General features: G+C 38.8%; 2 protein-coding genes across 13 annotated transcripts in view; one reads left to right on the forward strand and one right to left on the reverse strand.

Annotated features, from left to right (window-relative positions):
* LOC105201701 (serine/threonine-protein kinase tousled-like 2) overlaps window positions 1–7,760 on the forward strand; it is a 52,624-nt gene extending 44,864 nt beyond the window's left edge. For 7 of the 9 annotated variants that reach the window (XM_011169829.3, XM_011169830.3, XM_011169828.3 and 4 more), the window contains 13 exons: window positions 1,076–1,166; window positions 1,423–1,685; window positions 1,771–2,004; window positions 3,160–3,252; window positions 3,382–3,843; window positions 3,934–4,137; window positions 4,246–4,337; window positions 4,477–4,624; window positions 4,708–4,819; window positions 4,938–5,076; window positions 5,163–5,274; window positions 5,366–5,473; window positions 5,554–7,760. In XM_011169829.3, the coding sequence (XP_011168131.1) occupies window positions 1,076–1,166; window positions 1,423–1,685; window positions 1,771–2,004; window positions 3,160–3,252; window positions 3,382–3,843; window positions 3,934–4,137; window positions 4,246–4,337; window positions 4,477–4,624; window positions 4,708–4,819; window positions 4,938–5,076; window positions 5,163–5,274; window positions 5,366–5,473; window positions 5,554–5,766 (2,271 nt within the window). In that variant the 3' untranslated portion in view covers window positions 5,767–7,760. Of the gene's footprint in view, window positions 1–238; window positions 980–1,075; window positions 1,167–1,422; window positions 1,686–1,770; window positions 2,005–3,159; window positions 3,253–3,381; window positions 3,844–3,933; window positions 4,138–4,245; window positions 4,338–4,476; window positions 4,625–4,707; window positions 4,820–4,937; window positions 5,077–5,162; window positions 5,275–5,365; window positions 5,474–5,553 lie in introns of those variants that run through there. The other 2 variants (XM_026140006.2, XM_011169834.3) reach the window with 2 other exon arrangements.
* LOC105201702 (DNA topoisomerase 2) lies at window positions 222–18,302 on the reverse strand. Of its 4 annotated transcripts, XM_039457160.1 has the most exons (24): window positions 17,145–17,470; window positions 16,817–17,060; window positions 16,090–16,476; window positions 15,775–16,014; window positions 15,445–15,703; window positions 15,200–15,369; window positions 14,892–15,102; window positions 14,203–14,791; window positions 13,888–14,119; window positions 13,573–13,772; window positions 13,361–13,496; window positions 12,984–13,283; window positions 12,889–12,897; window positions 12,402–12,632; window positions 12,145–12,336; window positions 11,945–12,074; window positions 11,726–11,869; window positions 11,533–11,617; window positions 11,377–11,465; window positions 11,172–11,306; window positions 10,982–11,094; window positions 10,799–10,894; window positions 436–440; window positions 222–243 (listed from the first exon to the last, which is right to left on the reverse strand). In XM_039457160.1, the coding sequence occupies exons 1-24, from the start codon at window positions 17,468–17,470 to the stop codon at window positions 237–239; spliced, it is 4,530 nt and encodes a 1,509-aa protein (XP_039313094.1). In that variant the 3' UTR covers window positions 222–236. The 4 variants fall into 4 exon arrangements, with proteins under 4 accessions (XP_039313094.1, XP_011168143.1, XP_039313093.1 ...); XM_026140004.2 differs by lacking the exons at window positions 222–243; window positions 436–440 and adding an exon at window positions 17,980–18,302 and having other exon boundaries at window positions 10,751–10,894; window positions 17,145–17,495; XM_011169841.3 differs by lacking the exons at window positions 222–243; window positions 436–440; window positions 12,889–12,897 and adding an exon at window positions 17,980–18,302 and having other exon boundaries at window positions 8,769–10,894; window positions 17,145–17,495.
* Window positions 18,303–18,416: the final 114 nt, after the last annotated feature.

An 18,416-nucleotide genomic window follows, 5' to 3' on the forward strand; every position in this document is an offset into this window, starting at 1 on the left:
TCCTCCTCCTCTCTCTTTCTCTCTCGTGCCGTCGCCGTTCGCTCTCCCTTCCCGTCCCACACGCGCTCGTTGCCCCTTAGAACCTCTGTCGCCCTTCCGCTCCTCCCTCCCTTCCTCCTCTCCGTCCGTCCGTCCGCCTGCTTGCCCGCCCGCCCGCCCGCCTACCTCCCCGCTGCTCTAAGGTCCTCCATTTTGTCGTGATTCCTCTAGCTCTAAACGTATATCGGACATTTCCCTTACACGCTGCCGCCGCCACTTGCGGCAGGACCGCGCGTGAAAATTCCGTTTGCCGTTGACACACCGCCAATCGGCCCCGGACGGCGCGATTACTATGGGACTCCACCATAGGTCCTGGAAGGTGTCGGTCTCTCTCTGACGTTCTCCCATTCTCACTCCGTCACTCTTCCTCCACGCGCGTTTGTTCCTCTCTTTTACACGCTACCATTCTTCTTTCTTTCTCTCGTCTTTTCTCATTCGCTCACACACGCGCGCGCGCGCACTCTCTCTCTCTCTCTCTCTCTCTCTTTTTCTCTCTCTCGTTTCTCCTTCCGCACCCCTCCATACACCGTCCGGCGCCCCTCATCCCTCCTCTTTTCTCCGCTCCATAAGTCTTTCTCTATCCTTCCAGGTTTGTTCCCCCTAGAGTAAATCGTTGTCTTTTTAACTACACGCGATTCTCTCGAATCCGTAGCGTCGTACGCCGGTTTTCGCTGTCCGTGTAGCGTAACCTCTCTCGCGCCGTCGAGAGGGATCAACGGTGCCGCATATCTCTCTCTCTCTTTCTCTCTCGCCGTGCCTCGTATTCGTCGTATTCCCGTCCGTCGTTGTCATCGCTATCGTTCGTGGCCGTCGTCGGTCTCGCACGCCACTTCGCCTCGCCGTACCGACTCGTCATTACTATGTGGCGGCGACGTGCCTTACTCTCGATAACGGTTGAATCGCACAGGCGCTCCTCGCCACTGTAGTCCGCCACTATTTGGTTCGTTTGCATTGCTTCTCTTTTCTTGGCTATTTGCCTCATCTAAGCTCGAGTAAGCTCGCAGGATATTTTACGTTTCCTGTTCTTTGCTTTCAGATGTCTGCTGGGTCACAAATTCAGATGGCACCCCAAACAACCGTAAACTCTGGTCAGACAGTTCATAGTCAAGACTCGAACATGAGCACTGGTAAGTTCAGATTCAACCTCTTGAAAATTATACATGTTGCAACATGAATATCGCTACAAGTATCTGACTATCTGCTTTCTGCACATCCTGGTCCTTTGAGCAACTAGCTTGCTTCGAAGATAAAGAGTTTTGTGCATCTGGAACAATTTCTTCTGAATGTTCCGCAATAAACGAGCAATCTATTGATTTGTTACAAATATCTGTATCATCCTTAAAGTTTGAGGGTCATTCTGATAATGAATTTACTATTCTGCAGGCTCATCGCATAGTGATAAGGAGGTGGATGCAAACACTCCAGAAAAAGTACCACGGACTACTTCTGAGAGGAAAAGAAAGCGTAAAGCTGATGATGGAGGTGGAGGTGTCGCAGGTGGCTCTGTAGCTAGTAAGGGCGCTAGATCGGTTGCTGCTCTTGATAATAAGAAGATCAACGAGTATTTTCCAAAGCATCATCTGGGCAATAGTCCTATTCGGCATGGCGGAGCCAAGAGCCCTTCTCCTCAACAGGGTTATCCTATGGTAATATTCAGCATACACATTACAAGAATTTATTCGTTGTGTAGCTTTGTGACATCTGCATAATATATGTTTTCCTGTTTTATAGTATCCGCCATCGCCTCAACAGTTACTTTCGCCACAAGTAACGACACCTAATTCCTCGGTGGCGGAATTCTCCTCGCTGATGCAACCACCGAGACCTCATCCTCAACCTCCACCGCCTCCACCGCCAGCTTCGTCGCAACCTGTGGGCTCAATGGTCAGCAAGCAGGTGCAGGTAAGGCCTACCAACCTCAATAGGACAAGCCAGGTCAGGCAAGCGAAGACTAACACCCCAAATGTAAGCAAAATTCGGTAATATATGCAATCATTTTATAAGAAATGACCCACAGTTTGTATTGGTGTACTGCAATAGCCTACTGCGATAGCTGGCAGTTTGAAATAAGGATATGTAAAGCTTGTATGTTTTCAAAATCTGTTCCATTATTAATCTAGCAGTTCTACCACTGTACAGTAAGTAGGTAACAGTATTCTCAATGATTGAAATGTATTGATAAAGAATTATTGTCGAATAAAGATTGATATATGTCCTTTGCAAAGACTTGGCTTTGGTTAATTTTTTTTGTGCAAAAACGAAATGATGAATGCAATAGAACGTGTAGTAAAAACAGGATGATAGATTGTCATTACAAAAATATTTTTTTGTACTGACAAGAGTCCACTTGTCCAAGTATTTTTGTAACATTTTATTTGCGATTTTGTGATGGGCATTTCTTGTCAAATGTTTGCAGTCAAATCAGCTAATTTTTGACCAAATTGTAGCACTGTGTACATTTGTTATTGTATAAATACAGGTTATCTTGTAGTGCTACTCGTTTCCATTGTAAGATACTTGATACTTATTCTTTAGGATTCGAGTATCTTCTAAAATGAAAAGTTCTACTTCTTCTATTCGTCGCTCGAGCATAGACGAATGATATTAAAGGCACATTTTATTGCTTCAGTATGTTGCATCTTTATTTCTTAGGATTCATTGAACATTACATTTGAGTTCTAATGAGTTCAAATATTGTTTGACTATTCCAAAATAAAATCTATTAAAAATTTTGTTGGGGTTATATATACGTATTATTAACATTTGTCTGAGAGCATTATACATGCGTACATTTTTGGTGTTTTCCTTGCTGCCTGTGTGACCCTCAGTTCCATCACCATTTGTTCATGTTGTCTAAGTTTCACTCATTAATTTATTTTTCATGAGAAAGAGAAAATCACCTATTTCATAGGGAAATATATAAATAATTACGTTAATGTAATTAAAGTTGCTAGAACACCAAATATAGACATATCAGTGCTTTGTTCATATTTAACACATCGCACTCTTTTCTGCGTGTAGCAAGGTATCCGGTATTTTTGAGCAATGCTATGACAAATGTATCAGATGTTACGGTAACGTTGCTTCATTTATTGTACAATTATACAATTTGCATTCCAGACAGAACTTACTTGCCAGAGGATACAGGAATTTGAAAACCAAGCCTCTTCAGACTTAGAACTACGTAACAATAAAATTGACGAGTTAAATAGGGTAAGTAGTTGTGATTAGTTTATGTAAATCTTATCGCTCTTACTCTAGATCGATTTACATGAAACACATAATCTAACGTTGCGTATTAACGACAATTTTGAAATTAATCTTATTCTTCGAATTTTACAGACAACGGATGAACTTAGGCATCAAATGGCTAATCAACAAAAAGTGATTGAGCAGCACAAATCACATATAAATAAGTGTATAGACGTTGTAAAGAAGTTATTAAAAGAAAAATCAAACATAGAAAAAAAGGAGGCTAGGCAGAAGTGTATGCAAAATAGACTGAGGTTGGGCCAGTTTGTGACGCAAAGGGTGGGCGCGACGTTTCAAGAGAACTGGACCGACGGTTACGCATTTCACGAGCTTGCACGGCGGCAAGAAGAGATAGCGACGGAACGAGAGGAAATCGACAAGCAGAAGAAGCTGCTGCTCAAGAAGAGGCCGTCGAATAGCGAGACTGGCAGAAAACGTAGTCAACCACAGCCTTCCTTACATAACGGCACCGAGGCGACATTTTTGAAGCCAGATGCAGTACCTGGGTCGTATACATGGCAGGAGTATTATGAAGCTGACGAAATACTCAAGGTACTATGGCGTGTTTCGTGATCATATTTTCCTTAAATATCTAATCTTTCTTTCCCCTTCTTAAGTCATAATGTATGTGTTTTTTTTTAGTTGAGGCAAAGCGCGTTGAAAAAGGAAGACGCGGACTTGCAACTAGAAATGGAAAAACTCGAGAGGGAGCGAAATTTACACATTAGGGAGTTAAAGCGTATTCACAACGAGGACCAATCGAGATTTAACTCTCATCCTGTTCTGAATGAGCGTTACCTCTTATTAATGCTATTAGGAAAAGGCGGTTTTAGTGAAGTGCATAAGGTAACGAAATATTTCCGCCTGTTGCTTTCAATAACTGCATTAATTTACGTAAGCATAAAGATATTTTATTTACTTACTCTTATTTGTGTCGCATTTTTTCTCGTATAGGCATTTGACTTAAAAGAGCAACGGTACGTGGCTTGTAAGGTGCATCAATTAAATAAAGACTGGAAAGAAGATAAGAAGGCTAATTATATAAAGTAAGTTTCCTTAAGTTTTCACTTTTGTCGATATTTATTTATTATAATCGATAATTAATCTTAAAGACGCTTTAATAACTACATGTCTTCTTATTCTTCTCAAGAAAGATGTCTATATCTCTTCTTTTTTTTACGACAGGCATGCATTGCGGGAATATAATATACACAAAGCACTGGATCATCCTAGAGTCGTAAAATTGTACGATGTATTTGAAATTGATGCCAATTCCTTTTGTACTGTTCTGGAATATTGTGATGGCCATGATTTAGATTTTTACCTCAAGCAGGTAAGCATTTAATCATCTCACGCGGATTTCAACGATAACCGTAACATAGTTTTAAACCATGTCTTAAACATGTTTCATTGCAGCATAAGACTATACCCGAAAGAGAAGCGAGATCTATTGTTATGCAAGTAGTGTCGGCATTAAAGTACCTCAATGAAATAAAACCCCCAGTCATACATTACGATCTGAAACCAGGTAAATATTAATGAATTATTTTTGTCATCACGAATGTAATGGTTATTTCCGAGAAATCTTAGGAAGAGGGAGATTTTTGAAAACGAATATGATCTCATTGCTCTTGTTCCCGTTACAGGTAACATTCTATTAACTGAAGGCAATGTGTGTGGCGAAATAAAAATTACGGACTTCGGTTTAAGTAAAGTCATGGATGAGGAAAATTATAATCCAGATCACGGAATGGATCTAACGTCCCAAGGAGCGGGTACTTATTGGTACGAGTTTTCTCGAATTATTATGTGATGTTAATCATTAATTGTTAATGAAGATTACAAACCTTGTATTTTTATATTTATTATAGGTATCTACCTCCTGAATGTTTTGTCATTGGCAAAAATCCTCCTAAAATATCGTCTAAGGTTGATGTATGGAGCGTAGGAGTTATATTTTATCAATGTCTATACGGTAAAAAGGTATTTATCACAATATACCTTATGAAGTTTCGCTTATCGTGAGTCTAATAAAAAATTGTCTATATTAAAAAAATATATATTTTTTTTACAGCCTTTCGGTCACAATCAATCGCAAGCCACCATTTTAGAGGAGAATACGATATTAAAAGCCACCGAAGTCCAATTCGCGAATAAACCAACCGTCAGCAACGAAGCAAAGGTAACATCGCCAATAGATAGATGAGAATCAATGTTAAGAGTAAGAGCCATTTTACAACGCGACGATTTGTGTTGTTGCAGAGTTTCATAAGAAGTTGCCTAGCGTATAGAAAGGAGGAGCGTATAGACGTACTGACACTAGCTAGACACGAATACCTGCAACCCCCAGTGCCAAAACATGGCCGCCAAGCGAACAGCCAGCAGCAGCAGCAACAACAACAGATCCAGCAGCAGCAGCAGAGTTCGTTCAATATCGGCATGTTTAGTGGTATGAACGCGTCGAGCAGTTCGTAGTGGAGAGGAAGGACTAAGGACAAAATCCTCGATATATACCAATACATGCCAAATCTTGAGCGCTCGGACTGTGTACACCATCTCATCTTAGGGAAATAACGATTGCTATAACCAATTGTAAATACTAAAACCGGATACTATCATCGTCACCACCAACCACCATCACCACTACCACCCATCACCATCACGATTATTACCACATCTACCACCGCCATCACCACACCATCACAACTATACTTACAGGATCGACTACATAGAACATTGCAAGAGAGATGCGAGACTGGTCACCCGCAAGTCCAGAAGCTTGCGTCTTTCTACAAACCACGCCACATTATTCAGCATGACAAGAAACAATGTTGTGTTCGTAAATATTCAATTGTATTATCGTTCCTTGTATCAAACAGTGCGATGACTTGATAATAGTGTTTAGAAGAAACGAGAGAGCGAGAGAGAACGAACGAGCGTGCGAACGAGAAAATAACATGTGATAAGTCATTACGAGATAAAAGTGACGTCTAGAATAAGAGGGGAGGGGGGAAATAGAATGTGTGAAAGAGAGAGAGAGAGAGAGAGAGAGAGAAAGCGCGCGAGAGCGACAAGCAAAACGAATAAAAATAAAATTTTGTCGATGGAAGAAAAATAAAGTGGATAACAGAAAGCAACGAAGAATAGGAGAAAAAAGTAGGAAGAAATCGAGAAAGAGCAATTGGAGCAATCGCTTTCACAGAGATGACGTTTCTCTCTCCTGGCGTTTTAGTGTGCGTGAGCGAACGCTAGAGGATTGTTAAAATTAGTATGCGTGTATATATTTATACTATATATATATATAAATATATATATAAACTAATAAATTCGACATAATATATATATATATGGTGTAAAAAGGACGACGACGACAAGCATTGATAGTGGGAAGACAACTGTGGTGGCTCTATCCTCGCATGACCTCCGGCGCCGGTACCGGCATTCCATGAATGCTCGGCCTGTGCATCATGTTACTTTATTCGAATATTAACATTATTACCTGTATCATGACTAATTACGGTTAACATACACGCGCATCCACGCCCACATATACGAAAACACGTACACGACACGAGTACACGAAGGAGATTTGATTGGTTGTTCCTATTCTGAGACGAGAGTGGGCTTTATCTATAATGCCGGAACGTTAGTCCGATAGAAAGCGAAGTGAGAATCGCGTAGAGAGAACGAGAGAGAATGTATGAGAAAGAGAGAGTCGCGATGTGCTCCCAAAGTGAAAAAAAAAGCATTAGGATCGTAGTCCACCACTATCATCACCAATGTAAAACCCGTTCTCACGCGTGTATAGTTTAAACCCTGTGTCGAGATTCGCTGTAACGAAGCCACGCATTGCGTTTTTCCTCCTTTACTCTTCCTCCTTTTTTCTTCTCTCTCTCCTCTCCTTTCGTTTCTCCTCTCTTTTTTATAAAATTAGAGGGGAGAGAAAGAGTGAGTAAGAGAGCGGACCTGAAGTGTGTGTACAGAGCAAGTTTCGCGCAAACGGATAGATGGTTTAATTAATTAATTAGGCGACAAGTGGGACAAAAATATGACGATAAGGAAGAACGAGCAAATCTTTTAAGATAAGAGAGCCGTGAAACGCTATACCGACCCAATCATTATTTCTTTACTCGTAATTTGTTTTATATATGTATGTTATATATAGATAATTATGAAATAGAAAACTAAGTTATTTTATCAAGTGCCCTTGCTTTGTATTATAGTCGCGTCCGTCGACGAGCCGCGTAGCTTCTGGGAGTAAAAGAAAGAATGAACAGTTCGAGAGAATGCGTCGAGAGTGCATGTGAGACTAAAGCGAACGAGTGCGTGTGTTGTTAAAGTGTTGCGTCAGTTATTGGTACAATGTGGGCACCGGGGTATTGATGACTATTCAATACCATTAATGTGATTGGCAGAAGTGTGGTGAGAGAGGAGAATACATTACAAGTCTGAACAGAGTCTACTACTTAGATCCGTCGCTTCAATTTTGACAAAAAAAAAAAAAAAAAACGTCAACCACTCCTGCATCCCGCATCCCACTTTTCGCGAAGAGAGACACGCATGCAGTCGAAAAAGTGTGTTCTTGTTTTTTTTCCTTCCTTGTTTTGCAAGGCGCGACTTCGTACACATCGAGTTCATTGATCCCAATTTACGATTTTAAAATATGATTCACGTTGCATTTTAACATCGGACTTTTCTCTACGATCGACATAAATTTTCAAAAATCTTTCACTTACTTTCTGCACGAAGGGAAAAAGAAAAGAGAATATATTAATAACACGATCGATAAATTTAAAAATCGTTATTTGCAGTTTCCCCGTTATATCATCTTTGCAATCAATATTCCTGATTGAGTAGAGCTTATTTCTAAAAGTTTACTGTAGCCGGCCTTAAGAAAATTATCCGGGAATGTAATCCGACGAGTGTTTACGTCTTCATGGTGAACGAGAATAAGAATTTACACGAGAAAACGGAACTTATACTTAGGGACAGGAAGGATATTTTACATTTGTACATATCTGTACGTAAGGAACGTAATCGTATACATGTAAAATAGAACAGGAACGGGAAGAGATAAAGAAAAAAAAAAATGAACTTTTTGTCGACAATTTTTTTCACTGAGCATAAGTAGAGAAATACTTTCCTATCAACTATAAGGTATTGCCATGACCTACACATTGTTAAATATCCATAATATATTAGTTTTTTTTTATTTTTTTCATTTCCAATCGTCCCCACGTGTCAGTAGTTACGATCTTCCTTGTAAAAGAAAAAAAAAGAACGAAAAGGAAAGAAACAGGAATAGCAAAGGACAGTACATAAAATAGCAATCAATTTACGTATTTGTATATAATTTAAAATTATTAAACTTATTAATTAAACGCGCGTATCTCGTACGGTATGCGTACCCGCTTTACGTTTTTCTTCCATCGTTCTTTTTTTTGCAAACGATGTTGAACAATGAATTGCCGAATGTCTAAAAAGTTAGAACATTTTATTTATATATTTATATACGTATTTAGTATGCGTGAATTATATAAAAATGAAAATCGCTGAGGATACACACTAAATATTGATTAGGCTGAGAACGCGCACGTTTAGGTCGAGGGCTAATCGACTGGTTTCTGTATCGAGATATTCGTTTAATAGCAGGTGTAAAATCGTCGCGTTAATTACAACCACAGTAATTCTCTTTAATCTTATCCTATGGATGAACAAGTTACGCGTATACACAGAACTAGTATAACTATAGTCAGAGAAGTCGAATTCAATGAACACCAATATACCTCAAAATTAACTGGTTTCTTCGACGTCGTGTGTGGATGTAGAAAATGAAAGAATATATTGATGAGAGAAGAGAGAGGAGGAGCACGTAAATTATGAGGGGAACCGATCGGTTTTTGATTCGCGTTAAACTCCCATCTAAATTTTTTTTTTTACCGTAGTTAAATTGTGACTCAGTTTTATCCGGCAATGCCGAGTCTGACTCTCGCTCAGCATTTTAAAAAGTCTACATGCTTTTTTTGTTACCTACGATGAGCACGAAGGAAACTTATTTTATTCTACATGTGGTCAGTATAAAGCTAAAAGTAAAACGTCCGACAGCTTCGCTTAATCAATATTGAGCGCCGCATAATTCTAAGAGAACCGTTCTATGTATATATGTATAATAGTTACCGCTGTATAATTTCTTTAGTCCTTAGACGACAAAAATTCATATTGTGTATGTAAAAATATATTTAAAAATTGTGTATATTTCACATATTTTGCTTTTTATTTTCTATAAAACGTTTATTTCCCGGGATCGGCATATGTTTCTCTCTCTTTCTCTCTCTTCTGCTTTTTTTCTTTAAATTTTATCGAATTGGATCGTATAATTTCGGCAGCGCGAGAAATACATCGGTTGTGCGATATCGAGATCTGGACAAGTGTTTCTTTTTTTCTTTTTTTTTGCGCGGTACATACTAATTATCTAGTGTAGGCGGCGCAGGATATTTTTTTTGCAAGACAAGAGCGTGCCACGTATTCTCTTCGCGCTTTTAAACAAAAAAAAGTAAACGCTAATATCTAATATAAATGTACAAATATCTAATACAATAATACAATTGTTACATTATGTAATATTGATGTATAATTTAAATATTTTAGATATTAACGTTTACTGTAGTCGAAGCGTGGTAACCCCTCAGCGTATTTCTGCGGTGTGCGCCTTTTTGTTTAAAATTTCCACAGATATACAGTTTAAACGCCGATTCCGAACGGCCTAAATTAGAGGGGCATATGGCAAAATACTTTCGATTTGCCATTACCTTCCGAGAGGTAACGATCGAATAAAAACAGATTGTTCTCAATCAGTGGGATTTGAATCCGGATCTTCGGTACAGAAAGCAGACGCACGGCTCTCTACGCCACGATCACTACTATGCCACGCTAGAAGAAAAATTTTCCAACGAGACTTCGACGAGATTTATGTGAGAGGCACACTCTGTACGTCTCGCAGCATTGTCTACACTATTTTTATTTCATAAAATTTCACACATTTTGCAACATATACTCGAGGAGCAAAATTATGTACAAAATTGTACAGAGCGTTTCAGGAAGAACGTGCTAGAGGTCGAGTAATTGCCGCTGCTCGAGTATATCTTCGTATGTTACTTAAGTAAAACAGAAATACAAATTTTTACTCCAAATTATTTCTGCTTTTAAAATTATTCGAGGAACAGATTCCACGTTCTGGCAGATTCTATGAAGCACCCCACATAAAATTACTACTAATGTCACGACCAACAATGGATGGGGACGAAATCTCTGACATTTTTCAATAAAACTTGTATGTGTGTGTGTATTTGTGTGTGCAACGTCTCTTCACAACAACTCGTGAGTTTCGTCTTGCCTCCAGATCGACACTCTAAACTACTTCAGTCATCTTTCTGGCATCTTTCAAGGTGCACGACGACGTTCAATCGGAATCGTCGCTATCGTCCGACTTTACTGCGTAAGATACAGGCTTCCGAACTCTACCGGCAATCTTTCGAGGCGGTGGTGAATCATCTATTGTTGCTATGTCTTCATCAGAATCTGATTTCTTCTTTTTCTTCTTTATCTAAAAAGAAAAATCAAATTATAAATTTTTATTATCCTAAATATTATATAAACAAATGGATATCAGCTGATAAAATATCGTGCTTACATTAGTTTTAACTGAAAAGACATCTGTGTCAGAGTCATCGGATGATTTTGATTTCTTTTTTTGCCTCTTCATTCCTTTACCACCACCGTTCTCAGCCTTCTTCTTGGCAGGTGCTGTAAATACAAGGGATAAATGCAATGATTACAAAAGTTTTTATTTAACCATGCGATTTAGTTTAACGTCAATTTACCTTTTTTAGGTAGCGTGAACTTCAGAGGTGAGTCTTCTCCGGATGAAGAGAGGAGTACAGGTACAGGTTTCTTCTCTGGTACAAACTTTTCAGGAGAATTACCGACTAATGAATCAAAAAGTTCTTCCGAAGTCACTGTAAAAATATGTATAAATATTTAATATCTTTTATAATCGTACATTGTCTAATTATATGTTATACTTACTTGATGATTGAGGTTTCTTGATCGGTTTAAGGTTGTCATCGGAATCGCTTAGCGATTCTTTCTTTGCAACGGGATCTTTCTTCTTGGGTCTAAAGAAGATGTACGATGAAAAAGAGCTTAAAGCAAATCAATACGATGTATAGTAATTATACGTACGTTTGTTCCGAATCGGAAGAGGGACCGAAAACATCGTTACTGTCATCCGAATCCGAACTGCTCATATTGTATTTCTTCTTGGTTGCTGTTATTCAAAGATTCAACAGATTTAACAAATAGTAAAAACAAAATTTCAAAAAATAAAACAAAATATAATCTTTTAGTACTGGAAAGAAAATAAAGACATTGATACCTGCGGCTCTACGAGACGTCCGTGGTTGAGGAAGCGGCGAAATGCTACCAAAATCAATGTCATCACTCTCATCACTATCATCTTTATCCTTCTTTTTGGCTCCTTTCTTAAGTGGCTTAAATGGTAATGTTGTTTGCTTCAGTCCTATGTGAAAGCAAAAAATTTATCGTTAAAATATTCACTGTAAAATATGTAATTTACAAATTAAAATCTACTAACCTTTCTTTGAAGTTTTCTTTTCCATCTTTTCAGGAGAATTTCCAAGTCTATGTTCGAGAGATTTAGTATTAGAATCGACTAACGTATCAAACTCGTCTTTCTCCTCCATGGACACTTGGTCTTTCTTTGCCTAACAAAAAAATGTTTAATAAATAGTAATGTCGAAATTATACTATTTCAATTAAATAATGCAAACTTACTCTTGGCTTCTTTACTATGCCTTCTTTCTTATCTTTCGACACAATGTCGGCCTTTTCGATTTTTTTCTTCAGTTCAACGTCGATTACTGGAGCTATACGACGAGTATCTTCTGTCTTAGAATAGAATCTTGAGGGTGGTTTTTTATCAGATTGTTTCGATTTTTTCTGTTCCTTCATCTCTTTTTCTTCCAACTGTAGGAAAATTGCAAGATAATTAGAAATGAATGAAATTGATTTTTTTTTTAAGTAAATCTTACCTTATTTAATTCAGCTAATAGAGAGTCCAGATCCTCTTTCCATAAAGACATCGGTGTACGAGCTTGCAATCTCTTCAATTCCGCTATCTTCTCATCTCGTTGACGCAACAAATCATCCTTCTTTTCTTTCGTCAGGCTCCACATCGTCATTCCAAGAAGATAGTCGAAATTTTCCCTCTCTATCACGTCCGTGGTTGGAGCGGATTCTTCATCGTTTTCTACAACTTCTTCCTGTTTATTTGCAACAATAAGAATTGTTAATAAAACTGCATGTATTTGTTAACAGATTTATCTTTTTACAAAGGCAACCATAATCCAAGGCTCTATATTTAATAACTGAAAGTTCTCTGTTTACTGTTGTAAATAGCAAAGAGTTTCTTGCTAAATAGATTTATCTATTGAAAAATAGTTGTTTGTTAATGGCTGCTTTCGTGTTAACGTCTACATTGGAAGTTTTATATACTATTTCTTTCTATATTTGACTTACTTGATCCTCCTGGTACAGCAGAATAAATAAATTTCAATAAATATAACTGATTCTTTTGCATCTGCATGAAATTTCCAAGCAAAAATTTTACTCACCAGCACTTGCTCTCTATTCTGCGACATTTTCCATGCTACCACTGGATCCGTTTCATAATTGCGTCTGATTAATTCCGTTATCATGTCCTTCTTTTTCTTGTTCTCTACCACTAAAGTGCCGTCGCATTTCTCAATGATAAAGCGCGCCTGATTCGATAATTTCGCCGCTTCTGCTTGCAAAATTCCCTCTAGATAATCTTTCCTCTTGTGATACATATCCAATCGTACTTTATAAAATAGTTTCAATATCTGTACGACGTTGTCGTATTTATTCAAACACTGATTTTCATCAAAGGCGCACTGCACAAAAAGATATCATTGATAAATTTTCATTCAATTTGCTGCCAGGATCATATCAGTATATTTTGATAGCTTACCATGGATGTTATAGACGTTGTTGTCTGAAGTTTAAATGCTTTATGAAGACCGTCTCTTTCCAACTCCACCAATTTGTCACGATTCATTATTACAATAAAATGTACCGCCGTATCTGTATTGTATTCCTTATAATCTCTATGATAAAAAGAATATTTTGAAAAACCTGATAAAAAATTTCTGTCAAATTTTCTCATCATTAATCAATACTTACGTGATAATAGCCGGCGTTTTATCGCTTCCATGTAACATAGGTTCTAGCACGGTTTCTTTGTACGTTTGTGTCCACGTACCGATAGGAAGTTCAGTGATTTCCACTTTATCAGGTCCAATCACCGAAATCTCGCCACTTATAACGTAACGGTATTCTCCACAGCTCTCCACGGAACCTTTGAAATTTTTATAATACGGTATCTAAACAAAAATTGCAACATTAAATTCAATAAATATCTCAATATTTTGATATTTAGAACCTTCTATATAATTAATAAAGCACATGTGAAGGTAATGTTTCTAAGTAATTTAATACCATAGGTTTCGGATCCGCGCCATCCATCATCCTATGTAAATTCTCGATTATCTCTCGAGGATTGTAATTCGGTATCTTCGTCATCCATCCGGTACCGATACCATCAGCACCGTTCACTAATACCATAGGAATCACAGGCGTGTAGAAGACAGGTTCGATCTTTTGATTGTCGTCGTACTCGTGTCTCAACAGTGCGTCGTCATGCTTGTGGAATATATACCTTGCCAAAGGACTATGGAAAAGAAAGACCGGTATGCAGAGATACATACAACTTCTTTTTTTGTAGATATCTACATCGTAATAAGAGGTAAATACCTGAGCATCGTGAAAATGTATCTCGGACTGGCGGCATCCTTTCCGCCAGCAAGTCTTGTACCGAATTGACCGATGGGTTGCAGCAAATTGATATTATTGCTGCCCACGAAATTTTGCGCGAGATTAATTATGGTCGCCATCAAGGACGTCTCGCCGTGATGATAAGCCGAATGCTCAGCGACCGATCCTGCCAATTGCGCAACTTTCACCTCACGTTTGTCATTGCGTTTTAAACAGGTGAACAATACTTTTCTCTGGCCCGGTTTAAGACCGTCCATCAAATTCGGGATGGATCTCACGTTATCGTAATTGCTATACAGCACCAATTCGACATTGATAAAATCTGAGAAAGAGACGGTGCGCGTATCCTTCTCATAGAGATAACGCTCGCCGAGACCAATTTCCTTTCGTCTCTTCGTTTCATTCATATGATTCATCAACCAGTCCTTACGCTGGTCTACGCATTTCTTGCTGAACGCCATAATGATATTCTGATCGTCCTGTGTGCCGTCGTATCGGAAACGTATTCTGTGTCTGGTCATATTCTCGAAGTACTCCTTTGCCTCCTTGGCAGTGGACGTACCCAAACCTATGTAATCCCCCCAAAAAAATCTTATTAGACAAATCTTATACGAAAATAAATAATTCATAAAATAATAGAAAACACAAGATTTTTTTTTAGTAAACACCTTTGTAGTATTTGATCTTATACGTGTGAAAATTTTCCGTTTCCTTCTTCCACATTTCAAATTCGGGCAGAGAGAAGAAAGATAAAACTTGGCTGCCCTTTGTGGCCTTTACAATCGGCGTAATAAATTCTTCGATGAAGTTCAGCTTTAACAACGATGGCCAGTTGTGGTGGATAAAATTTATCAACAGACCTTTGATATGTGAACCGTCCTAAACAAATGCAGATTGTAAAAACAAATTAATTGTAAATATTTACAATATTATATATGTGTGTATATATGTGTATATATATATAAATTTTTTTTACCTGATCCTGATCAGTCATGATCATCATCTTTCCATAGCGTAACGTCTTCAAATCGTCTCGAGTCTCATATTTCTTTTTATATTGAAGACCAAGGATTTTTATTAAATTATTGATTTCAGCGTTTTCCAAGATCTGCTTATGGGTTGCTTCTCGTACATTTAACATTTTACCTATGATCAAATACCAATTAACATTATTATTATTATTATTAAAATCTAGCCATTTTTTCAGAAAAACAAATTCACCTCTCAATGGAAATATGCCATATTTATCTCTGCCTATGGAAGCGATACCGGACACAGCCATTGTTTTGGCTGAGTCTCCCTCAGTCAATATGAGAGTGCATTCCAGGGATCTTGCAGTTCCCGCGTCATTAGCGTCTTCCAATTTGGGTATACCGTGAAGCTTTCTTTGCTTTGATTTAGGGCCCAACTTCTCAAGCTGACTATCAGCTTTAAACTTCGCCCAGGACAACACTGCTTCCACAACACCGATTTTTGTGATCTACAATTGTATTTGAAAAGAGTCAGACGCGCACAAATGCATAAATCTTTGATACAAATATTCACACTTACCGAAGTAATAAATTTATCAGTTAGTGCGCATTTAGAGCCAAAGCTTTTCTGCTGCAAGGTCATATTCTCCTTAGTTTGCGAATCAAAAGTGGGATTGTTGATAAGACAATTTACAAAAATCCACAAGTGATTTTTAATTTGAAACGGCTTAATGGTTATGCCAGCTTTATTCTTCTTCTTTAACGTTTCAATCAATTGTTTGACTATTAATTCTGTGACGTGATCGACGTGTCTCCCACCCTATAGAGATATATTTAGTGAGTTTAAATATTCAGCAACTTCATAAGAAATTACTGCACATAATTGCTCTCTTACCTTTGTCGTTGCAATACTATTTACAAAGGACATCTGTTGAAATCCTTTGTCAGACAAAGTGAGAGCTACTTCCCAGCGTGGACCACAATTCTCATACACAACTTTCAATGGATTACCGACATCATCTTCTTTACCTTTGATGTAACAGTCTACATAATCCTTAAAATTCTTAACTGGTATACGGTGTCCATTTAGATAAACCTTGACGCCCTTCGAAGAGGCAGCTACGTCATACGCTCTTCGAGACATTAGAGAGACAATATCGTCGTCGAGAGACTGCATCTTAAACTTGGTCAAGTCTGGCGAAAACGTAACCTTTGTAAAATCCTCTCCATAGTACTCTTTAATTCTAGGTTCGCTAGCTTTTCCCATATTATTGCCCCACGTCTGTAAAAGAAAACAAAATTATAATATACACGGTAGAACTAGGAATTGATATCAGTAATCCGTTCTTTTTAGCTGAACTTCTTGAACAGCTCATTTTTTCTCTTTTTCTCTCCAATAAAAAAGAAAAAAAAAGATGAACCTTTATAAAAAGTTCAATTGTACAAAGGACCAAGGCTTGTTTCTTTTCATACTCTAGGATACTGAACTTCTTGCATTGTTCATCTTTCCTCATTTTTTTTATATTGGAGAGAGAAAGAAAAAAGATAAACCATGCAAGAAGTTCACAATTCCTACAATGTGGAAAAAGAACAAAGCTCAAATCTAAAGTATTTGTACCCACTTGTTTCAAACTCTTCTTGTATTCTTTCGTCGCGGTCTCAACGGTAAAACGATGACTGAAAATGTTACACAGCTTGGCACCGTAACCGTTTCTACCACCTGTCACCTTTTCCTCTTCATCATCATAGTTCGACGATGTTAAAAGGTGACCAAATATCATGGTAGGTACATACATGTTCTCTTCCTTGTGTATTACTACAGGGATGCCTTTGCCATTGTTCCATACAGAAATGGTGTTGTTTTCTCTGTAATAACATTTAATTAACAATTATAAATAATTTATGCTAATTTCTTTAAAATTTGGAAAAATGTTTCTTCAAATAACTCACGAGTCGATGTCAATCTTGATCATATCCATCTTAGGATCGCGTTGTTTGTTATCAGCAGCGTTCACCAGGATCTCATCAAAAATTTTATACAATCCAGGAACGTATTTTATTTCCTTTTGTACCATCATCTCCTTCTCCTTGTCGAAGACCCACATCATTTCTGTTACCGGTTCCACGGAACCAATGTAGGTATCTGGACGCAGCAGGATGTGCTCCAACTGCGATTTCTTTTGATAGATGCCCTCAATGGTTTTCGACTTGCCAGCAGTTGACTTAGCAGCCGGCTTGCCGTCGCCAGCTGCCCCATTTTCCACGGCCGTACTCATTCTGGTACAATGTTCTTCTAGATATCTATAGATCAAATAGACATTACACATATGGGAATGCACACAAACTACTGTTGCAAAAAAATAAACAAATACAAAATTATATTAGAAAAACTGCTATTTTTTGTTCAACTGTTTTTCTTTTTCGGAAATCAATCAAATTCAACAGCCACGGACTCTACTCGTATCTATCTGTAGAAGGCTCTAAAATTCGAAATTCGACATAGACGCGGAGACATTTACTTCTAGGGGAGTGCTTTCCCTCCACCTGGGGACGGAAGCTATTACCGCAGGTGCAGGCGTCCACGTTGCAAGGATCTTTGAAAAATAAAGCGGGAAAGTGCAGTCATCTAATTGGCGCGATTTCGAGGGAAACGACGCCGTTTGTCTCGGGGACACCTGTCCTCTTTCTCCTTCTCCTACCCCCCACCCCGTGACTCACGAAAGATTGTCGCGAAACGTGAGTCCGCGGACCCGGCGCGGGCGACCGGGCGGCGTACGTTGCGTACCTTCAATGATCGCGCCTTGGCGCGCGTCGGAAGCGTGTCGCTCGCTGCTTGGCGTCGGTCGTCTCTAGGACAGCAGAACCTCCATTCGCGGGACCGCGAATGCTAATTATTGGCATATCACAGGCAAACGCGGGGCGGCCGTCTCGCTGGACGCACGCGTCGACGAGCACGCGACCGTGATCTTCCCTCGCGGTAACCGGTGATCGTCGGCCACGCACGCGAGAGGCAAGGTACTCGCCAACGTACACCACACTCCGCACCTTCGCGCTTATACCGCGTCGTCCGTGTTTCCGTTGCTCGCTTCGCGCTACTCGGCTTGCCCCCGAGAACAGAGCTGCCAACGTTTCGCCGCGAAACGCACGATTGCCTGTCGGGGATTGGTCTGCCGCTAGCAAGTTTTCAAAGTGCCTAGGGACTTTTATTGGGAAAGAAACGAT

The sequence above is a fragment of the Solenopsis invicta genome, chromosome 14 (genome assembly GCF_016802725.1).
Source record: "Solenopsis invicta isolate M01_SB chromosome 14, UNIL_Sinv_3.0, whole genome shotgun sequence".
Classification (NCBI taxonomy): domain Eukaryota; kingdom Metazoa; phylum Arthropoda; class Insecta; order Hymenoptera; family Formicidae; genus Solenopsis; species Solenopsis invicta.

Bases quoted from the DNA above. Each gene is read 5' to 3' on its own strand.
- LOC105201702 (XM_039457159.1), bottom strand. From the start codon at position 17,470: ATGAGTACGGCCGTGGAAAATGGGGCAGCTGGCGACGGCAAGCCGGCT. The intron at 15,704-15,774 runs GTAAGTGTGAAT...ATACAATTGTAG, and splicing joins CTGATAAATTTATTACTTCG to ATCACAAAAATCGGTGTTGT. The intron at 12,337-12,401 runs GTAAGATTTACT...ATTTTCCTACAG, and splicing joins TATTAGCTGAATTAAATAAG to TTGGAAGAAAAAGAGATGAA.